Source organism: Haemaphysalis longicornis, unplaced genomic scaffold (assembly GCF_048455015.1).
Source record: "Haemaphysalis longicornis isolate Haplotype H1 unplaced genomic scaffold, Haemaphysalis longicornis Haplotype H1 scaffold_1, whole genome shotgun sequence".
In the NCBI taxonomy this organism is placed as follows: domain Eukaryota; kingdom Metazoa; phylum Arthropoda; class Arachnida; order Ixodida; family Ixodidae; genus Haemaphysalis; species Haemaphysalis longicornis.
This window is the reverse complement of record NW_027526203.1, coordinates 38,849,817-38,872,844: the sequence shown is the minus strand read 5'-3', so window position 1 is coordinate 38,872,844 and position 23,028 is coordinate 38,849,817. Positions and strand designations below refer to the sequence as shown.

General features: G+C 47.4%; 1 protein-coding gene across 2 annotated transcripts in view; it reads left to right on the top strand.

Moving 5' to 3' along the window:
• The window catches only part of LOC144175960 (parafibromin-like), a 124,354-nt gene that overhangs the window by 15,559 nt on the left and 85,767 nt on the right, over positions 1-23,028 (top strand). For both annotated transcript variants that reach the window (XM_077705049.1, XM_077705041.1), the window contains 2 exons: positions 366-467; positions 12,605-12,680. In XM_077705049.1, the coding sequence (XP_077561175.1) occupies positions 366-467; positions 12,605-12,680 (178 nt within the window). The remainder of the gene's footprint in view (positions 1-365; positions 468-12,604; positions 12,681-23,028) is intronic.

The following is a 23,028-nucleotide window of genomic DNA, read 5'->3' as shown; positions in this document are numbered from 1 at the left end:
TTCTCGATGGGGGCCGAACCCGGCCGCATGCTTTCACTACACGGGTCCAGTTACAGCCGCAGACAGCAGTGGAATCACTGCGGAGCAGACCGGCCGACCCCTGCCAGACTGTTTCCGGCCTCCTCCGCCAGGGCTGTGCGCTTGTGCAGTAGTGTTGTGAAAGAGGCGGATTGCACAGACAAGAGTCTGTGACGTCATGGGGAAAAAATTGCTTGAAAGTGGCTGGGGAGACATCGTGTGTTTTCTTTGATACCTCGATTATTCCCTGTGATAAAATTGACATCGGGGGGGACAACAGAGCGGTCTTTGGAATGTTACTGAGTGTGTCTGCTTTACCCGCCCCCCTCCTCCTCCCCCTGGTGCAGAACTTTGCCAAGTCCATCTTCCCGATCCTGCAGTCGATCAAAATGCGGGAGGAAGGGGTCACCACCAAGCAGCCCGTGCCGGACCCTGTGCAGGCGCCCAGGGTAACCTGCTCACTTCTGTTCCTTCTCGCATTGCGCCCCTCTGGGACTAGAGCATTGCTAGCACCCGGGGTGATGTGTCAGAGGGGGGGAGACTTGTGAGTTTTGAGTGAAATCAGTAGCGATCGTTGGAAGTAGGTGCTTCTTGGAAATTGCTTGTCTTGGGGAGCTATTTAAACTCTTGTTTTGGCAAAATATAACAAACTTTTCGTGTAATAATTTTTCTCAGGCCGGAAGGCTTGAGTTGTTTAGTGCGAAGAACTAGCTGATAATTGCATTCCAAGCATTTGGATAAAGAACAATCTTGGGGTTACACAGTGCTGCTGTTCTAGACATTGGTCAGAAATCCCCTGAACTTTCGGCAACAACAACAACAAAAAAAAGGAGTGATATTTGCACACTGTGTCTGTGTGTCTCATGTATATGTGTGTAGATTTATTTCTGCTTTGTTAGCTCTAAGTGCATTGAGAAACTGCTGTCGTGATGAGAAGAGTGCAGTCTGGGAACAGTGAATTCGTAGGTTTGAAATGTTCATAGGATATCAGTTGAGACCAACAGTTGAGCATTGCTGCCACACCTTTGCCAACTTCCTTCTCAGCCAGGAACACAGTCCCTGCCACTGTGAGGTGAGCTTCTTAAATAGCAACAGCATGCCCTGTGCTTCGTTTTTCTACAGCAGAGCTGACCCTGTCTGTTGGGCTGTGTGGATAGGGGATCGTGTAAGTGGCTCTGAGGTATGCGTCGTGAGAAGAAAATCATAATGAAATTGGCACCCCTACTGATCATGATTGGTAAGTTCAGCCCCACCCAGGGAAAGACTGTGGCTACAGAAAACGGCTGTAACTCTTGTTTTATTGAAAGTATCCTGTATGAAAGTCTACGCCCGTTACAATAGATCCTTCTAATCTGTAAAAAAATGTCCGCTGTATCCAAAGTCTGCAGTATCCGAAAGGCAGAAGAGGGGGGGGGGGGATATATGAGCGTAAAGTGGGAACTTTGACGAGTATTGCATGTAAAAGCTACACAAAATTTGTTCTTTCTACACGTCTGCAGCATCTCTGCACAACGTTCACGAATCGCCTAACGCGGTTTTTTTACAGCTTAGCACCGGCATTTGGAAAAGGCCTGGCACATGCGGTGGTCGAGTGCGTAGAGACGCACACTAAGCTAAACAAATAATGCAACAATGTAACTAGGAGCAATTACACACCAGCTATAAAAAAATCATGCATCCCTCCGTCTAACGATGAAGATGGTTGAACGCGAAGCTTTCTCATGATGGATTCATTCGTTGGCCAATCTCACTCTGGGAGTATGTGCTGCTCTGGAGGTACGCACCACTTTCCTAGAATACCCACAGCAACTCTTGGGTGTGCACTCCGGAGGCCTAACGTTTGGGTTTGGGGTGTACGGCGCGAATCGGTACCCACTGCTTGGCGTTCAGTGAGCATTTTCTTGAGTAAGTGCCGGTATGAGGTGTTAAAGGAGCCATGAAGAGAAAACAAAAGTTTGTTTTATTTGAAAGATTAGGTGTTTCATAGTACCCCAAGCGCTTTCCCGGAAGCAAATGATGCTTTATTCACTGAGAAATAAGGCAATTTAAGCCAAAATTTTAAATCTCCCGCTAAAACTGAACATTCCGTGACGTGTACAATGGCGTCATAGAGCCGGTCCATGAAACAGATACTTAGTATGTCGACTCCATATAGCACCCACACGCGGGAGTCGATCGAGACGGCGGCCATTTTAAAAATACTAGTAAAACCTAGTGCACCCGCAGCCCTAGTCATGGAATCGCCTGATCCGGAGAACAAAACTCTCGCCGAGGAGCTTGGGCTTGCATTTAACAACCTCACACCACAAAAACGCTCAATGCTTCTAAGTGCACGTGCGGCAGGAGTTGTGGGATACGCGGTGGACGGGAAAGCGACCATTCCGCGATAGCCACAACAGACGAACGCCCAGCCATCGGCACCGCTGCCTCGTCAGCCCCGTCGCGACGGACGAATATAGACTGGTATGTATGTGCCGTATTTTGATTACGGTTAATAATAGTTCAATTTCAGTAGCAGTATCGCTTATGCCAGTTGGCCTGTGTCGTGTATGGAAAGCCGTTCGCGCGAGCTCTCTGCTTCGACCAGAAAGATACGAGCGTCAATGCGCGGTGTTTACGGCATTTTTTTCCCCAAGGTCAGAGCGATTTGACGAAGTCGGCGGCGAGCGCCAGCATGTCCCAGGAGTGAGCTAACGTAAGGGTCCCTGCCGTAATCACTTCCTCGGTAATGAAGCGAGCACACTCGTACTTCCTTTAGCTCTCTTTCTCCTCCGTTTGCAAAGTTCACAAAATGTAGCCACTTGCTTCGCCTAGGTTCGTCGTTGGGCAGCGCATGAAAGGAGATCTCCTCACCGGCGGAGATGTCGCACTCCCTCGACGATTTGCCCGTACTACATGGGCATTTCAAAACGCAGCAACGAAATTTCATTGTAAAGTACTCGAACAAACTGAAGTTTTCAGTGGTTGTAAACTGGAAACAAGCTCGTAACGACAGCAGCAAGCCAACACCATTCGAAATTTACGCGACGACTGGCACTATCTCGTCGCTTCTTGCTGTTCCTTACTCCCCTCGTTCCTATTTTTACCTTTGCTGGTTGGCGATATGACGGCCAACCTCCTGTGAAGGGATTACGATACGAAGCAAGGTCGCGGCTGTGCGTGCTGGAACGGTTCGTTGGCCCCGAAGAGCCTCGAACCCGAAAATTCGTCTGCGCGACGGCGAGATGTCGAGGTCGGCCGGCGCTAGTTTCGTACGCATTGGCGCACATGCTTGCGTGTTCGTTCGGACCTTCAACCGTTTACTCCACCGTTCTTTGTCATAAAAAGAATGTGCAGTATGTTTCACGGGCATTTAGCTCGCTATGCAAACTGTAAGCCCTGCCTAACATGCGTTTGCTTTTGCCGGCCTCCGCCAATCGCAGAGCATTCCCAAGTGACATCACAGGTTCTGTTGCGGAAAATGAGCTGGTGGGTCGCATGGTCATTTCCTTTTTTCCTAATTATGTAGCTTATTTGAGCGAAGTTTGCGTTATAAGTGGTGTCGTTATGGTTCTAACGAGGCAATCTTTTGAATGAACCAAACTTGTGTTTTCTCTTCATGGCTCCTTTAAACCCAAAGATATGAAGTTAGGCCTAATGCAGGCCAACGCCATTCTGATCCTATGGCAGCCTGTGGGTATTGGCTGTCGATGTTCACCTCGCAGCATGACGTTAGGCTTCTTTCTGTCGTGCTGTCGCACGCATGCATCACCTCCTCCCACTGCTGCACATCAATCAACCTTTAGCGGAGGGGGCGTAACGGAGCTGTTACCAAGATTTGCAGGGAAGCGTTTTAACTCTTTCGCTACCGTCGGAAAATTGACTAATTTTAGGGGTCCAAGAAAACATTTTTTTCCTGCTAAAAAATTGGTTAGGCACTAATTGCAGGAGCACAAAATGCAGATTATTTAACGGAATTTCCAATAATACCAGTTTTTTAAAGGTTATTATATATCATAGTTGTAAAAAAAAATATCAAAACCAAAATTTTTGTCAGGTTGTCGAAAAAAATGATAAAAAAAAGGAGTTGTGTATATCAAACCACCGGCAGTAGAAAAAAATTAGAATATACATTTTGTAGGAAAACATTTCAAAAACACGCCCTAGAAAAAATGTCGACTTGCGCGGAACAGCTTGTCATATACAGTCGAGTCCCGCTACAACGAAATTCACGGGACACACGAAAAATTTCGTTGTGGCGGAACTTCGTTAATGCAAAATAACTGTTATACGTACGCCAAACGGCCAAGCCGCGAGCGAAACAATCGTCCGTGAAATTTCCGTGATGGCGGGAGGGGGGAAACCAAAGGTTGACATACCTAAGGCGGTCAATAAACTGTCTAACTTCACCAGAGAATGCATTTAGCGTCGCTCTTACACCATTTTCTTGCATTGCGGCCAACCGCTAACTCAACGCTCGTGCCCGGGCGATCGCGAAACACGCATTTTACGGCACATGCACCGCCGCAGTGAAAGTTTAAATTATCGAAATTTAACTGTATATGCATGAAAATCAGCAAGTTTGGTAAGCTTAGGCTTACCGGAACTTTATTTCCAGAAGTCGGTGAGCCTGGCTTGCTTTCGCTTCACAGCAAGCAACGGCATTACGCGAGCCTCACAGTCAGTTAGAAGAGCCATCGCAATGTCATCGTCGTGTGCTCCTATAACTTTTCTGATAATATCAAAAGCGTCCATTACTTTGGAAGCAGGCGCTGGAGTCGGCGTGTCTTGGGGATCGTCTTCCCTGGACGACGAAACATCACCACGCTTTTGCGCGCTCTCGACTATCTCAGCATCGGTCAACTCTTCATACACCTCTACGTTGGCGTCGACGTTAACGAAGTCGTCCAGCTGAAGATCGGCAGCCACAAATCCCTTGTCCTCAAGGTCCATCCACTGTGAAGTGATTAGTGCGTCTTCAGCCTGCTCTGACGCGGGCTCATCTTCGGCTTCGGTTGAGCTGGTCGCCGCTTGGTTGTTCCCAAAACCGCAGTGTTTGAAGCAGTTGAATATTGTTTCGCGCTTCAAAGTGCTCCACGCAGCAGCCATCATTTGAAGCGCCATGTACGGGTCGATCTTCGTCTCTCGGCCAGTTTCAATGTTCAGCAGAAGGCGCTGCATTAACCGGCTGCGGTACGCTCGTTTCAGGCTCACAATCGCCCCTTGGTCCAACGGCTGTATTAGAGACGTACAGTTCGGAGGAAAGTACTTCACCTCTGTGTTCGTCAGAACAACGTCGTCGATTCGATGGGCTGAGCAGTTGTCTAACAGTAAACAAACTTTGCGGCCTTGCCTCTTCATGTCGCAGTCGAAGGCGATAACCCACTCTGTGAAAATTGAGCGTGTAATCCAGGCCTTTTTGTTCGCTACATACTTTACCGGTAGTCCTCGATTGCCTTTAAAACACCGCGGCTTAGCACTTTTGCCGATTACCAGGGGTGGGCGCTTATCTGAACCGTCCATGTTGGCACACAGCAGCACCGTAACTCTCTTCTTGCTGTGCTTCCCACCGTGGCAACGCTGTCTTCTAAAATCAAGCGTCGTTGACGGTAGCATCTCGTAAAACAAGCCAGTCTCGTCAGCGTTATAAATGTCCGACGGACTGTACTGCTCAAGCAAGCTCGCGGCATTATCGGAAATCCACTCCGATGCAGCTTCCTCATCAGCGGCCGCTGACTCGCCAGACAGCACCTTGCCAACAATGCTGTGTCGGGTTTTGAAGCGGCTAAGCCACCCTGTGCTGGCCTTGAAATCGTCGAGGCCAAGCAAGCACGCGTACTGAAGGGCCTTCTGCTGCACAGTCGCTCCGCTCAGTGGAATGTTTCTTGCTCGTGCGTCCACAAACCATGTGTAGACGGCCTTGTCCAGCTCGTCATGTTTGGGCAGCGTCACTTTCTTGTGCTGTGAACACGTACCAGAAGCAAGAGCCTTGTGGATGGAGTCTTTGTTTTTCAGCACCGTCGACAGCGAGCTCGGTGAAATGCCGAAATCATGGGCAATGTTCGCTTTCTTCCTACCGCCTTCTGCCTCGGCAATAATCTTTGCCTTCTCCTCGAGAGAGAGAAATTTGCGCTTCTTCGTTTTTGTAGCCATTTCAACCAACACCGACGCAACACAGAGGAAATCGAAGATCGCTGTCGCGGCCGCGTGATGACCACGGGTGGCTATGGATTGCAGTGGCTCAAATTCGCACTTTAGATTTGTCTTCTAATATGGCGGCCACTCAACTTCAGTGCGGTTCCAGTTTCGGTTTCGAAAACCTCGTTGAAGCGTGAATCCGATCGTCGCAGCTTTGGAAGGGCCGTCTAATTTGACTGCTCGGCAATGCCCATTTCAGTGAAGTGCCAGTTTCGTTCTCGAAAAGTTCTTTGAAGCGGAAATATCTAATAAAGCGCATTCGTTATTAAGGAGCTGTTTTGTGTTACTTTCTATGGGAAGCTGACGGGGAACCGAAAAACCTTCGTTGTGGCGAAAATTTCGTTGTAGCGGCGTTCGTTGTGGCGGGGTTCGACTGTATAAAAAAAAAAATGTTAGCATGCACGGTGCTCGTGTCATGCGGTGAAGCCCAACCTCCAATTCAAAATGTGCAATTTCGGGTGGTTTCCTGGAATAAATCTGGCGGTTTGTAATTATCAGAGGCACCATTTTGCCCCCACATAACGTAAAAACATCTTGTCAATGGCTGACTTTGCATTTATAGCGAGCACAATATTTGGGACGAGCACGCGATGCGGAAAAAAACATGCACGAAGTTGAAAACGTAACGCCGTGGCTGACGCTTGTCGTTCACGGTCAGTTATCTCTCAAAACATAAAGCTGAGCTTTATTATCATCATCTTACTCGCAATTGTAGCCTTACTCGCAAAAATGAGGTACGATGAGTTAGAATCGTGCCCTGTGATCTTTGGCCGAGTAGCAGTTGCGCGCTGAAAAAGATCAGCACAACGAGCCTCCTCTATTGCAGCACCACCTAACATTTTTCAAATGAAACAGTACAAAAACTTATCAGAGACTCCGTCCGAATAGACAGTTCAACTAAGCAGCAACATTCGACACCCGGATATACCCTCGCGTGGAAACAAAACTGGAAGGCGAACAGCTGGCAGTGTAAGGCCGGTTTGAAGCGCTGTCCTCGGCGGAACAGATATCTGGCGACTGGGTGTGACCTTTTGACTTGCATCTGAAGTTCTTATCGCAGAAATCGGGTTAGGGTGGGGGGAAATCAGGAGTGCCATGCTTTGTTCGAGGATCAGTCGCGGACGCTTCAGGCGCCATGGCAGGTAGCCTTGAAGTTGGGTAACTGCGTAGTAGCGCTAAATATGAATTTCGCGATGCAGAAACGAAACCGAAACTGTTGTAAACTGTTTGCGAATGGTCCTGGGGTAAGTAGAACTACCACAGTACTTAGAACAACGTGCGCAAAGGCAATAAAACTGCCTAAAATCAGAAAGTAGCTTTGCAACCAGGCACTGCTTGACATTTTCAGCCGATTTCTGGGATTATTACTGTCAGAGCGCGAACCTGACGATTGAAAATCATTTGCTAGTTCCCCATTCACGCCCTGATAGCAAAAAACAAGCGCTGGTGCAGAGTAATTACGAGTTGCACGCATTCTTCGTTGGTAGCCGTGACGCGCGATGGCCACGCCCTTTTTCCACACCCAGGTGATTCAAAAGCGTGTCAAAAATCACGTTTCCGTTGCAAAAATGAAAACAAAACTGATTTTGGAAGGCCATTTTCTGATCTAACTCTGAACAGCTTTACTTGGTCGAGAAACGCCTGGAACGCTATGAAAAGGCGCTCCCAAAAGTATCGATCAGATTGATCGATTTTGATAGGCGCGATAGCGAAAGAGTGAATTTTGCTACATTTCACCCACGAACATCATCATCGTCAGAGAAAGCTGGCTTTCCTGCAGGGTGTGTTCACGTTACAGACGCCAGCAGTGAGAACACTAAAGCTTTGCTTTAAGGGGGGACGCGGCTTTCAATTTCGGAAAAATGACCCAAACATCGTTTTTTTGAAAGCCACACATTCGGCTTCTATGTTGCCTATTCTGTGCGTCTGCAAAGTTTTTCCGCTGAAAAGCATCGCAAAGTGGCATAAAAAAATACTTTTGCGAGGTGCGGTGACAAATATCAGTGCAAAAGGGCGAAAAAAAAAGGCAATTTTCAGAGCGCTGTATCTCCACAACGGTGCTACCGGGCGCAGCCTTTATGGTATTGTTAGATCGACCGAGCGATAATCTTTCTGGTTACAGCATCACCTTGAAGGTGATGCTGTTTGTAAAGGTTTAATTGATTGATCATTCAATAAAAAACCCGCTTAAAGTTGTCCACGGGATAGTTTTTTCGAAAGTCACAATGCAATGTGGGTTGCACATGTTATATTGTGCGAATTTTTAAAGTTTTCCCATATAAAGTTTTCACAAACTATTTGTGCAAGTTGATTTTAAAACGGCAATTTTGGGAGCCCCGCATCTCCAGAACGACAATACTGGGCGCCGCTATCTTGGTGCGGTGAAGATTGGAAAACATGGCCGCTGGGCGAAGCAGTTTCTCGTGGTTCAGGCAGAGTGCTCTTCGCCGATTTCTACCACGGTTTTGGTTATGGGGGTGGCCGGGTTTACGTTTGACCTGTTGCGGGAAGTTACGCGACTCGAAAGACGGGTTCATCAAAAACAACGGGGTACCCGCGATATTGCCGTGTTTCGGCCTTAAGTGTGAGGCGCGGTGCGTACTTGAAGTGAAATTTGGGGCTCGTGGCGTTATAAAACGCCGAGTTATTGCTTCTATTGACAGTAAGCTTGCGAGCGGCGGGAGTGAGACGATGGACACTGCAGAAGTGGCGGCGCAGGCTGCATCACCGCCAAATGTTCAAGCAGTGTCTGATAGAGGCACGGGCTATTAGCACACGCTAGTAATAATGGTTCATCTATCTGAATTGAAATTTAATGCCAAAAGGGAGGTGGCTAAACATACCAATACTCTAATTACGATCGTAGTGAATGCCCACCTTGGGGCTTGAAATGGGGTGCGACGAATGGGTCACCTCGCTTTGCGCAACTTTTGCCGTGGCTTTCAGTTAATCACCAGATTTTGGGGAAATCCCCAAGGTGGATTAAGTTTCTGTAAAGGAAAGTTTGACTTACTCCACCTTAGGGATTTCCCCAAAATTTGGTGATTAACTCCTGTCCTTCACTTCGAGTTGTTGATCAATTCGCTTTCGCGCTGCTAACGACTAGCCTCCTGGTTAGCTCAGTTGGTAGAGCGACTGCTCCGGTTAAGCAGTGGTCCCGGGTTCGAATTCCTTAAAATTGCTTAGTTTTTCATTTAGATATTTTCAACAGAACTCCGCGTTATCTATGCATAGAGCCCGAGAATGTAAAAATGGTTTGAAAAAGGTAGTTCGTTCCTTGTGATACTCAGGTAGAAAAACCTTTATTGAAAGGCTGTTTCAGTGTTATGTACGTTCAAAACCGATTAAAAAGCGCACTTCCTCCCCCCCGAGTGGCCAAAAATCGTTCTTCTGCTCCGAATCAAGGTGGTTCTGCTCCAAAATCGAAATTTCGCTGCTCCAAAAGCTGCTCCCAAATCTGGTTCAGCTGTCTCACCCCTGCACGAGCCAGATTACGGGAAGATGTGCGGCTCAAAAGGCGGAGGTCATCGAACGCTTCGTGGTGCACGTGTCTCTACCGTCGCCAGACCCCGAAAAGTGACACGCCATGTGTGCGCTTACGATAGTGGTTTGTGAAGTGAACTTTTAGTCGGAGTTGTGATGTTTACACGCTTAGTTGTTATTGCTATGTTTGCCTGTGGGCTCGCCAGCCTTGGCAAAGAAACGGTCGACGCGTCAAACGCTGCGGTGCGCACGGCAAAGCCGCTGCGCATTGGAGCATCACATAACTGCACAACCTGTTACAGTTGAATGCCAGTAGTTGTAATTAGTGCCAGCGACGTTAGATTTAATCTTAAAAGTGACTTGACCAGCCACATCAGGGATAATCAAAGTGCGATATGTCGCGGTAAGTCTGCGCCACGATGCGCGCGAGCCATATCGCTTTTCTTGCACGTTTCCCATGCACTTCAAATAATCATGCAAACACGTTTGAGTTAGGAATATAAGAATAAAATTATGTTCTCTACGTTAAAAATTTACCTTTCTGTCGCAGCATTTAACAGTGAATTTTTTAGGGAAATTATTGATACTGCATAGATCTATGGCTTAGGGCATACTGGCCGTGCTGCGAGAAATATTGGACACCTTGAATGTCGGAAGTAGTAAAAAAATGCTCTTGCATTGAAGTCGAAGTTATTCAGAATATAATACCAAGCTTCAAAGTGGCTCATTTGCATCCTTGTGGTATGCAAACTTTTGGCAATGAACACCTGCACGTATGAGTACTAAGTTGCTGCTCCAGGCAAGATTATAAAACATAAAAGAAGCCAAGAGTCATTTTCAAACTTAAGTAAAAAAAATAGTGCATCACTTGTTGCCATGGGGACAACACTGCAAGGGGAAGTTGTCCAGTGCGATACGGCCAACCAGCTAACCTACTTTGCATTGATAGCCTATTGAAAGCCATCTCCCCCTCTGTTTGGTCTGCAAACTAGGCTATGTACTCTTCACAGAGGAGCTGAAAATGATGTTTTGTGGAAAGAGAAAGGTTGTAAAAGGCACTCCAATTTCAAGGCAAGGCCTTCCAAATGCCCCATGTTCAAAAGGACATGAAAGGCTATAACCCCGACGACTTTTGATAAGTGAAACCTATGTTGCAACTTCGGAAGCCGTTTTCTCAAAACATTTTTTTTTTTGCCACCCGTGTCGCTTGTTCCAGGGATTTCTTCGTGACCGCTGGGTCTATTTTGATTCCGTTTCTTGCATTAGATTCCTTGATGAACAGTTCAGGTCGGACACTCTTGGTTTCCCAGATTTGGTTTTTGTAATTTTGTTATTCAACTAATCGGTCACAGTTGACATGCCTGTCATACATTAAACTCTAAAAAATTGAAAACTAAAAAACATTGTGTTGTAAACAAAATTCTAAGACTGTCACGACCTCATCCATTCATTTGGGAATGCAAAGCACTTCGACAAGTTTTGTATCGTGTTTTATTAGCCACTCAAGCTTATAGTACAAGCGGAACAGAAATAAAAATTAGTAAATAAAAAAGTTTTCAAAATATTACTTTGAAATTTTCATGGTGTTATCACAGAAGCATTTTCAGTTGCTGTGCCAATTTTCATCGCAATCCACAAAGAAATGAAAAAGTTGATTTCTAAAGCCATGCCCCCCGTTAAAAATCAGTCATGGCCAGCAGAATTAGCCAGGCTCTTTTCAAAGCCTTCGTGACAAGGCAGGTTTACCCGAAACCGTTCGTGAAACAATTCGGATTGCTGTTTGAAGTTTCCCCAAGGCAGCTTCCGCATTTTTAATGATCATAGTCGGGTCGGTAAAACAGCTTATATGAAATAATCGGATGAAGGACAGCTGAGCAATTCGAAAGTTGGACCTTGTGGACTCTGCACGGCCACCGGCAGATTGCAGAGTGGATTCAGGAACCATACCCCTTCTTGGGGCATTTTTTACCTTTTTCATCAAATGAAAGGGGAACGATGCCTGCGTGAAAATAATAAATGCCAAACTTCATTGAACTCGAGTTCATTATTACATAAAAAACTGTGACGAGTGCAGACTCAACCTCCGTGTACGCCACTTAGCGTATTCGAAAGTGCTGTTTTTTAAACTCACCAGAGTCGCGTTTTTCGGCAGCGTCCTTGTTGTTGACGGTCGAGCAGACCGTCTGCTAAGACAGGCCCGTCCTTTTGCGATGTCGGCCTGTTTTTTGCCATGTTCGACAGCGTTAATTATGCTTGTTTATCTGACAGTGAAATCAACTACCCTGCTGGTGGTTGCACAAAAAAGAAAAACAAAAAAGAGGCCCTAGGCACTGGCTTGGCTCGTCTGCACCAATGTCTTGATCTACGCCATAAATGTTGCCAGACATAGTAGTTTCGTGGCCAGAATAAACAAAGAAAAGGCACATCAGATGCTGGCCCACGAAAGTACGGTTTTGACAATCAGTGAAAACAATTTTTGCCCAAAATTTAGTTGGTTGTAGCCGATAGTCGGCTGTAGCCGGGTCTGTTAAGATGCGGAGTAGATTCCACTCAAAATGCATGGGGACCAAAGAAACCAACAGGAATTGTCTCTTGTAGCCAGAAGTCTGCTGTTGCCTGATTCACCGTAACAAACGTCGACTGCATACCAGAATTAATTTCAAGGAAGTTGGGTGCATGTGCCCTTATTCAGTCGTTGTAGTCACTCCTCAGCTTCACAGTAGCTGTATTTCTCCTTTCATTTGTTTAATTTGTTTCAGGAAATGGTGGAATGGTAGGTTGTCCCCCTTGCTGCGAGGGCATGGTTGTGCTGAAGCAGGGGGAAGAGGCAAAGATTGTGTGCCAGTGTGTGAGGCACAGCTGAAGGTCGCCTCAGCTTTGGGGCCCATCGTGAGTGATTGCAGCGTGCTGGTGGTGCTCCTTGCAGGCCACCCCGGTTCGGGCCATCCCCCAGCCGTCAGTGTACAACAGATACGACCAGGAGCGGTTCCGGGGCAAGGAGGGTGAGTGCACTTCTCTGCCCGCCGGCTGCTGCTGCCTACTCCCTGGCTGGCACCACGTTTGCTAAAAACTGCGTCTGGCCAGTCAGTTTTTTGCACACCAATGTATGTGAGCTGCCGGCCATGGGGGTGGATAGACCCGCCGCGGTGGCTCAGTGGCTAAGGCGTTGCGCTGCTGAGCACGAGGTCGCGGGTTCGATTCCTGGCCGCGGCGGCCGCTTTTCTGATGGAGGCGAAAAGCAAAAACGCCCGTGTGTACGAGATTTCGGCGCACGATAAAGATCCCAGGTGGTCAAAATAATCCGTAGCCCTCCACTACGGCGCGCCTCATCGCCTGCGTTGCGTCGGCGCGTTAAACCCTACAATCAATCAATGGGGTGGATAGGCGAGCTAGGTTGGGAAAATTTCCTAGACTTGTGGGAAGGGGCACTTTTCTGTGGGTGGTGCATACCTGCCAACTCTCCCGAATTGTCCGGGAGACTCCCGAATTTTGACCTAATCTCCCGATTGTACGAAAGCTATCTCGAATTTCCCGAAAAGTGGCCACCATAGTAGAGCCGCTTTTTTTTTTAATCACACGCGTATGTGAGTCTTTCCTGCTGCGACAGTTGTGGTGCTGCGGGAGAGCACTCGCCACAAAACTTCGAGTTTATTGTAACCATACCGTAGAGTACCGCTAAGTATATTCTAGGCACTATAGACTGCTACAGAGTACCACGCATCTGGGCAGAGGCCGGCCGCGAGATGCGTTCGCCACCGTACCGAAAGAAGGCGAGGGAAAACGAACCACAACTTTCGCGTCTGTCTGTCGTAGCTGACGTTCAACACATAGTTTTGGCACGAAGCGTTGATTGGCACGGAGCGTTTGGCACGAAGAATGTCTGCGTTAATGCGGCTTGTTGTCAACGTGAAATTTGTAGCAAAGCCGGCCACTTTGGATTGCCAACTGCCAATGGAGATTGGCTGGTTCGGTGGAAGGGGGGCATGCGCGCCACGGCGGCGGCGCCGATCAAGGCGGTCGTGGCCGTGTGTGCGGAAATCTGTTGCGAGCGACCTCCACAAGGATCGCTGGCTACCACCACTGAAAACAGGTCTTTCATGAACGCGGCAGGCAGGCATCTTGCTATAGGAGTCGTTGTTTAGAGCACAACCAAGTTTGGAGAAAGTGCGAGCGCATTTTGTACGCTAGGCCTACGCCGCCTGCCTAGGCGTCAGGTGCATGTTTTCCCGAGTTCAGTTGTAAGCACGGTGAAGGAATCTGTTGTAAGGCAGATGGCACTGTCAAAAGCAAAGGAGAAGTACTTGCAGGTATTTCTGGACTGGTACACAGCTGAGTTTCCGTGGCTCGTGACCTCGTGGAAAGAACAAAGCAGCTCAAAATAAACATCCTTACCCCTTTCGGATGTCAGTGTTTCCAGTCTCAGTAATTTGCAAAAAAAAAAAAAAAAAAAAAAAAACAAAAATCCTCCCCCCATTCCTCCCCCCCTGCCGTCTCCGGAATTTTCATGTTGCTAAGTTGGCAGGTATGGTGTTGGTGCCTAGTTTTTCTTGTTCCATTTCTTGTGGGGCTTCGTTTAGAACAAATGATGGACATGCAGATGTGCTAGCCGAACCCCTGCAGGGTGGCGGTTCTTACGGCGACCTAGCTCCGTCGAACTGCACCACTGAGAACAGCCGAGAGCATGCAAGACGCAGGAGTGGCCGGCAGCAACGTGGACCTTCAGTACAAGACCAACTGGCCAGGCATGAAGGGCGGTCAGTGGGAGGCAGTGGGGAGCAAGCGTACATTAGTGCCCTCTCCCTCTCTGCCGGCATGGCACTTGCCCCCCTGGCAGGACACGTGCAGCCGCTAAAAGGAAGAGAGGAAACTCCTCTCCCACCTATGCTGATCTTTTTGACGTCTAGGCACGTTTTTGACGTCTAGGCACGTCTAGGCCGTGTGGGTACTGAAATATTCGAATTTGAATCAAATACAGTCAAACTCGGTTATATCGAACTCGCAAAAAATGAAGGCTGCTCACACTAACGCGTACAACTTGAAGGCAGCAATGCTGTGCGCAACCTTCACGACCATTACGAAGGTTTAAGTCCTCCATTGCAGCCGATTTGCTTCTTCTTCGCTGCTGCCACAACCTTTACTCCATAATTGTTGCTGCAAGTGGGAGCTTGCTTCATTTTTTTGGAAGTGTTAATCATTGGACATCACCTTGGAGGGGCACACGCTATTACGTGTCTTTCTCGATCCGAGCAGGTGTTGCCACAGTTACGGTGAACACGAGGTTTTTTGGCCAAGATTGGCCAATCTACATAAATGGTTATGCTTGGCTTGACAGATGTTGGCCGGGGACGCTGGGCAGTTTCCACGAGGTATCTTCATTTTTTTGTTTTTTTCTGTGTGTAGCAATACAGATGTTTTTGCTTATTTGTCCCAAGACTTTTCTGTATACCTTCTTTCTTCTTCTTTTTCTTTTTCAAATAAAAACTCCTGTTTGAAACAATTGAGTGCAAAGGGAATTTACGGTTCTACAATTCAATACCACTTATATTTTTTTCAATTGCTAGACCAACCAAAATCACTGCTTTTCCTGCGGGCAGGAAAGTGTTAAAGGAGCCATGAAGAAATTAAAAAAAAAAAAATGGTGTGTGTGGGTATTTAGAACTGTGGACCCCTGACATACAAACTATGTATAGCTTTTTCGTTGCACAATATCGGCAAATGGCTAAAAAAATGCAATTACGGTTTCACCGAGGCTTTCCTCCTCAAGTGGTGAAGTGATGTCATGTTAAGAAGCCAGTCAGAGCGCCCCCTTGTCTGCACAACCACGGCCGCTCTGGATGCAGCGAGCGGCGCCCAGCGCAGGTCCAGACCGGCCATGGCACAACATAGGGCTAGTGGCGCTGTAACCATTGTTTGACGCAAATTGGGTATATTTGTAAATTGTTTACGCTGTTTTCTACTAATCTAAACTGTCGTTCTTGCCGCTATTCTCGCGAAAGCTGGCCAATGTCTGCTCATGTAGCCTGTAATGTGAGTGACGCAGATGTGAACTTCTTGACCTGATGAGATAGGACTAAAAGCTTAAGGGGGGATGAGGGTCTTAAAACTAACTTTTTTATTTATGGGTAGAAACTTGTGAAAATTTGCACACAAATGTACTTTTCTCTGTAGATTTCAAATATGCAATTATATTTGAGCTGCTGCTGTTAGTTTGAAAGTTATCAGGCAAAGTCTAAACCGTAATTGGGTAATTTCTTACGCAGCTTTAATGAGCTTTTGCATTGCATTTTGTAGCTTTTTATTACATGAATTGATAGCCAGAGAGTTCCCATACCCGATGACATTCTTCGTTTTTCTCTATGTCATGGCACCGAAAAAAAATGTCAAGTATAAAAGACGGCGGTATTCAGTATTTTGGCTCATCAAGATAACTGTAAGTCATTATTTATGCATGACCTAAATAAAAAAACGAAGAATATCATCGGGTACCTCATGTTGTACTGAAAAAAATGGTACCAAGATTAACCTTATGAAGCAAAAAAGTTTCCAAAAAGCTGCGTAAGGCTGACGTAAATGACCAAAAATATGAAACTGAGAAAACTGCATTTGAAGTTTGGCCATGTGTTATGAAATGAACGGTCAGTAGTGTAACTGCAGTATTTCCCTATAACAAAGACATGTTCTTCCCATTCCCAAATCTGTCTTTGGATTCCAAAAATGTCAACTACAACTGGAGATGCCAGAGGCCAAGTAACGTACACCATCAGGAATTCAGCAAAATTTATCGACTTCAAATCGGTTGGCGTCTTGCTGGCGTTGTGAAATTTGGTGTAGTCTCGCTGGCGTTGTGAAAACTGCAACAGTCCTTTGTAAACTGGCATCATTCACTACAGTGCACTTTGGTACCCAGAATATTGGGTACGGCGGAGGAGGGAGGGGTGAAACTTGCTTCAGATGCCCTCTTTTTTTTTTTTTTTTTGTTCTTTGGTCAGGCTATTTTAGTTGTGGTTTTTGCGCAGGAAGTTTGAGAGGATACAAGGGTCAAATACAGGGCAGAGAGGATACAGGGGTCAAACGACGTGATGTTTTTGAGAAAAAAAAAAGTAGCCGAAGGGCAAGCTTTGTTGGCCTATGGCAGTATGGCAGGAAACGTTCGGGCGATCCTGTGACAAAACACTGAGTTTTGATTTCGCAATACTGAAGTTTTAAGTGGGAGGGGGGTGTTACAAGTTGCAGAAGGCTTGCTGTACCACTCCAATGTGTGAAGACCGTCGCCTGGTCATCCACGTGCCATCAAACATGACATCAATGTTTGGCGGCTGAGCAAGGTCCCTGTACAAGCCCTTGACGACATACACACTAGCTATCTATCTCCTTCAGAGGCTGCTGCAGTGTCCTCGCAAACCTGGACCACTTTTTTTTCAAGTGCACTTGGAACGTCTTAAGGTGTAGGCTAGCCTTTGTGGGATAGGTTCATCCCAGCACAAAAATCCGACAGGGTAGACGCCCCCTTTCCGATGCTTTGAATACTTTTCAAGGCCGTTATGTTTTCCTCTAAAGGAGTGATGTTGCCAGATCCTTTGGTCCTTGGTGACGAAAAACACTCCACACGATGTTCGTAAACCGAGTACATCACCTGGAGCCTCACGGCGAGTCCGTACTGCCTGTCAGCCGTCTCAAATCTGGCGCTGCCAGCCCACACTTGCCGCACACAACGTGCGCAAAAAGGTCTTTCAGCATTGCCATATCCACTAAGACAAAATCTGTGCCGGATTCTACCGCCGAGTGCGCCAGATCCACTTCAAGGAGGTCGAATTTCCGCTGCATTGGTGATTTGGTCTGTATGCCGCGCTTGACCTCGTCTGCGTGTTCCGCACGTGCGGCGATCTCCTCCACCGTGTAATATCTTGTGTCAAGTCTACAAGACGTACTTGGACGAGGTCTGGATTCCCGAAGTAGTTGGTCAAGCGATGGGACAGGCGAAACAATACGAGGCGGCGAACAATTTTCATCCAGCTGAGTCAAGCGGCCCGAAGTCGCACTACGCGGGTGGATGACGCTTTCGCTTCCCGTAAGCATGACGGGTTGTCCTCTTCAAACGTGCGTCTCCTGGCATCAGTCACGAATGTGTGCGATGAAAGAATCTGAAGAAACCGCAAAAATGTCTAGCAAAACTACTCTAAGCCAGTGCTGTGCCAGAAGAGCAGACTCCGTCAGACGCGCGTAGCAGACGCCATGATGGCGGGGAAAAAAAAAAAAAAAAAAAACTGACGTAGCAGGGTTGCCGACCAATGGGAGGTGTCAGACGAACTCAAACCGCGCACGCTGCAGCCAATCGGCGGCCCAGAAGGCACCTTCGGAAAACTAGCAAGGGCGGTCGTTCTACTCAAGCGACACCATTTTGAGATGTCGCAAAATGCGCACAAAGAAACAAGCTTCAAAATAAGACCAAGACGGCAGCGATCGGTCGGCTGCTTCGCCCGCGGCGCGCGCAGGAATTTGAAACAACTTTTGCCCGATTCGGGGCAATTCGTGGCCCCTGAGGCGTTTCAAAACATGATTTTAGAGTATTTCCCGATGGTATTTAGCGTTAATATTTCGAAGGCAGGTGCTTGAAGGTACAATTATTCCAAAAATTAGATTTTCTCAAAATCGACATTTCGGCCATTTCTGGCCATTATAAGACCCGCGTCCCCCCTTAAGGGGACACGCGGGTCGAAAAAACGCGATTTTTTCGAAATATACCGATTTTTTGTTTTCCCTTGCATTAGCATCTTTGACTATCCTTCTTTCATGGGTAAAAAAATGAAAACGAAATACGAACGAGAACTTAGTGAAAAATGTGTCTGAATGACTCGCGGTGACCCAAGAAATCGCGCAATCAAACCAAATTTCGGCCAGGTTTGAGAATTTATTCCGCACGGCAGCGTGGCTCGCCGCCATTTTGGTCACTTGAGAGAGGTAGATCAAGCCTTCTTCTCTCGATTGAGCCGCTCGCCAGCTTCGTATCTCCGCGTAAAAAAAAAAAAAAAAATGTTTCTTCCCGCTTGTTTTGCGAGCTCCCACTGGGCATTTAAATCACGTGACGCGAAAGCGGGACCGCCATTGGCTCTTGCCGCTTGTGAGCCCCCATCGCCCGCATCGTTCCGTTCGCTACTTCGCGCTATCTTTTCTATTTCCTTATCGTGTGTTTTTAATCGTGAACGGTGAGGAGAAGCGTGACTTTTGTCGCCGGAAGCAGCGTACTTCATGCCGGTACAAAGGAAAGCGCAAGCGGCGCAGCATTGTGACGACCACGGCCAATGCCGGCACGACCGGCACCGTGAGGCCTAACGGCGCCGGGCCTTCAAGCGTTGCAAGCGCGGCTCTACCAGGCGGGGCTGATTTTATCAGCGAAGATATCGACTTTATAAGCGCATCGGAGAAGAAGTCGGCAGCCTTCCAAGGTGAGGAGACAGCCAGCCACGGGAGCGGTGCAGTTATCTGTGGAGTCGGCGCTCTGACTGACCTTGAGTGCCGCCGTGTGCGCGACGTGCGGGAAGTGCGAACTCGTCGTAGTCGAGGTTGCGAACAAGCGGAAGGGCCTCGCATCGGTACTGGAACTGAAGTGCAAAAACGAGAAGTGCCCTGCGGGAGTGGCTTCGGGAGTGATTTCTTCTGTTTACTCGTCGCAGCGCGCTGCCGCCGTCGGTCGCGGAGGCCGCAAACCGGAACTCTGCAGTTCCGGTTTGCGGCCTCCCCGTGATAGTTTCGCCGTCAATGTGAAAGCGGTACTCGCTGCACGTGCGGTTGGCATCGGACACGATCAGCTATGCAGGTTTTGTGCCATTCTTGGTCTACCAAAACCACAGCATCAAAAGACGTTCTACAACACTGCCAAGAAAGTTCATGTTGCGGCCACAAAAGGCGTCTCTGACAACCTTGCTGAAGCAAGGCAAGCAACTGCGTTGCAAGCTGGTCAGACTGACCTCAGTGTGATTTTTGATGGTACTTGGCAGAAGCAAAGACACGAGACACAACAGCACTGCCATTTCTCTTGACACTGGTCTCTGCCTGGATTTTGAGGTGCTGTCAAACTACTTGTACTTGTAGCTGCCACCAAAAGCTTGATGAGCAAGAGGAGGAAGTGTGGCAAGCCTTTCATGCCTCTTGTGTGTGAAAAAAATGTTGACTGCTCATCCCATGCCATGGAGACGGAAGCAGCACTGCGCATCTGGCACAGGACGCTATCGTACAACCTGCAGTTCACTGAAGTGGAGACTGCCACTGCCCTCACAGGGTTGTGGTTCAACAGAGGCCACACTAGCTTTGAGCAAGTTCTCCAAGAACTGGGAATCTTCCCTTCAGAAGAACTGGTCAGACTAAGCAATGCAAGTGACCAGCGGAGGGTCAGGCAGATGTGTGCAAAGCTGACTGCTAAGGCTAGCCCCCATTGCCGCAGCCTGGTGAAACGGTCCCACACCAAGGACTACCCCAGCAAAAACCGTGAGGGTGCAACTTATGCAGCAGGAGCATTCTAGTTTTAGTACCTCAATGTGGACATTTCAGACTGTATCCCCACCAAATTTCATGTTGTTCGAGCAAGAATTTCTGAATCTGCCAAAGAAATAAACTTTCAATTGCGTTTTTCTCAGCTTGTTGTTTTTGTCCGTTTTCTGAGTTTGTGCACACTTATTTTCCCAGTTAAAGTTGTCGTATCAGGATGAAATTTTGCACAAATGTTCATTATAACACGTAGAGTGCACAAATCTTGTTCATTATGCAATTTGTGTCCTTAGATATTTCTGGCGGTCATAAAACAAAAATATACAGAACAAAAAAAGGCACACTACCAGTCATTTTTTTTTCGTGGTGAGAAAAATGATGATGAGGCTTTTTTAGGTAGATTTGTGCACTCTGCAGTTCATAAGGAACCACCTAGGCTATTTTAAAAGTTTCAGAAAAAATTTTTACTATAAAAAAAAAGTGTGCACAAAAAAGCCATTTTTCTGAAAGTCATGCTGCGTAACATTTTATCCGGAGCAGCTATTCAAAATCTGATTACATATATGACCAGAGGAGCTCAATCTCTATAAGCTGTGAAAATTTCAGCCTCCTAACTTCATTATTAAAAAAAAAGTTGTTTGGAGGAGCACGTCCCCTTAAAGTGGGAATTTACTGCTTCAGCATGTGTCGAAGGAAGTTCAAGTACGGTAGTTGGAAATTAAAGTCTTTCACCTTTTACTGTCCAAGCGCAAAAATAACGAGCAAGAAGCAGTGATACAGCGTGTCACCAAGCCCCGCCATCATGCAGTTAAATTGCTTTTCTGCAGTAAGCTATGCTGCAAATGTTGTTTTGTCTATTTGACATGCTCGCCTATGGCTGACTGCATGAGCGCTCAGCACTAATTTGGCGATTAAATCACTGTGTAGGTAAGAACTTGTGAAAACAAAATGGACCAGCGGTTTTTATGCCGCCTTTTTTAGCACACATGCCCTTTACGTCTGTGGTTGAGTGGGCAAGGTATCTGACTCCAATACAGGCCGGCCTCGTGGCCGCAAGTTGAAAAAACAGGCGGGGTAACCCCCCTTTTTTTTTCTTGAGTGGCTTTGTTCCCACAGGTACGACAAAAGTAAGATTCAGAAAAGAATTCGGAAAAAGAACAGGAACTTCAGAAGGGAAACTGTGTGCAAACAGCCAGTAGGTCTGAGTTCTGCTGCAATGGCTTTCTGACTTCTGAAGTGGGGCGCTGCTGGTCACGGGGATGGAGAACTGTTTATGGCAACCACTAAAGGTTGCATTATTTTTAAATGTTGGGCTTACAGCTGGAAAAAATAATATACACAAAGAGCGTTTCACTCTCAAATGTTGTTAACATGGCGTCGCTGCTAGTTACGCTGCCGACTGATAGTATCGCATGTTTGCTTTAGATATGCCTCAGAACAAATATTTGAAAGGCGTGTCCTCAATTCTATAAGCAGTGAATTGTGAAAGTACTATTTTGGATTTATGTTCTTAATAGCTTGTTCAGGCAGATAAAATGAAGTAAAGGCATTTTCTCTTCATGATTGGAGACTTTGGCTTCCTCTGTTTTTCTGAGCCTTTCGTAAAGCACCTGGCAGAGCCAAGTTGGCTTCCAACGCTCCCACTATCCTTTGGTAGCAGCTGCAGCAGGTTGACACTTGTGCCGCACGGATTCACCTAACTGCTTTGTTAAAGGGAAAGCCATCAGTTGCAGTTTGTGCATTGTACTGCCAGTGCTTGTGCCAGACTTCCTTGTGTATCGGACGCCGGCAAGCAATTTCTGAAACCATGTTGCACCAGAAATGGGCACATATTGTATTTCACATCTTTGTGTCCCTGTTTTTGTTTTTATTGATTGAGAAACATTTATTGAGCATAGGTGTTCAAGTTGGAGTTGGCTATGGTTATACAAGATTTCAGTGTATTGGGAAGGGCACATTGTGGAGTGGTCCTCTTTTGTTGACGAAAGTGCACTGAGTGCAAGATTGTGGGCAGCGGTCTCGTTTCTCTTGAGTCTGGAAGAGGGGAAGGATTGAGGCCAGGGTCTTGAGCGGTAATGGCGCGAGATGGGGTCTATTGGCGGTGAGCGCGAACACAGGCGGCACTGCGAAGCGCGCCTCCGTGACGTCAGCTTAGGGATTCTCGCATTTGTCGTCTGCTTCACTCAGGATCGCTCACCCTGCTGTTTCTTTGCGCTCGGTCAACGTCTGATGCTTGTCCGCACCAGAATTGGCGTGTGGGTAACTTTTTATCATAATAATAGGCTTAAAATCGCATACACTAGCTCATGGTGTCAAATAAAGTATAGTTTTGGATACCGCTACGGGAGAAACATTGCTGGCGCCACCCCATTCCTTGCGAAGCCGGTCCTGTGCGGAGCGCGAAGAGTCGGAGCTAGGCGTCAGCTTCTCATGTAAGCATTCGAACAAAAGGAACAGTCAGCTGCTACCGACAACAGCGAATATGGAAGACCAAAACAAATTCTAGGCCTTCAGGGCTGTCGGCTTTGGCAGAACGCATCACGATTCCCGGTAATCATATGTAAGGTAAAACAGCTTTTGCAACCTTGCCGAACGCTCGAACGCGTTTTGTCACATCACTTTACGTTGTCAAGGCATGAAAGCATGGAGGAAAGAAAAGGTTAGGAGAGGCCCTGACGTCACATTTGTGAAGCCGAGTCCCGCCATGACTTGAGCCCACGGAGCCCAGAACCACGGAGCAAGATATAAAGAGGAGCGCCGACTGTGGCCCAGAAAAAATCTTTTGCTCGGGCCGATAATGTCCACGCGCCGCCGGCCGCCCAGCTTTCCCTTTGCTTTCTTCCTCCTTCGTTTGCCCTCTCGCCGCTG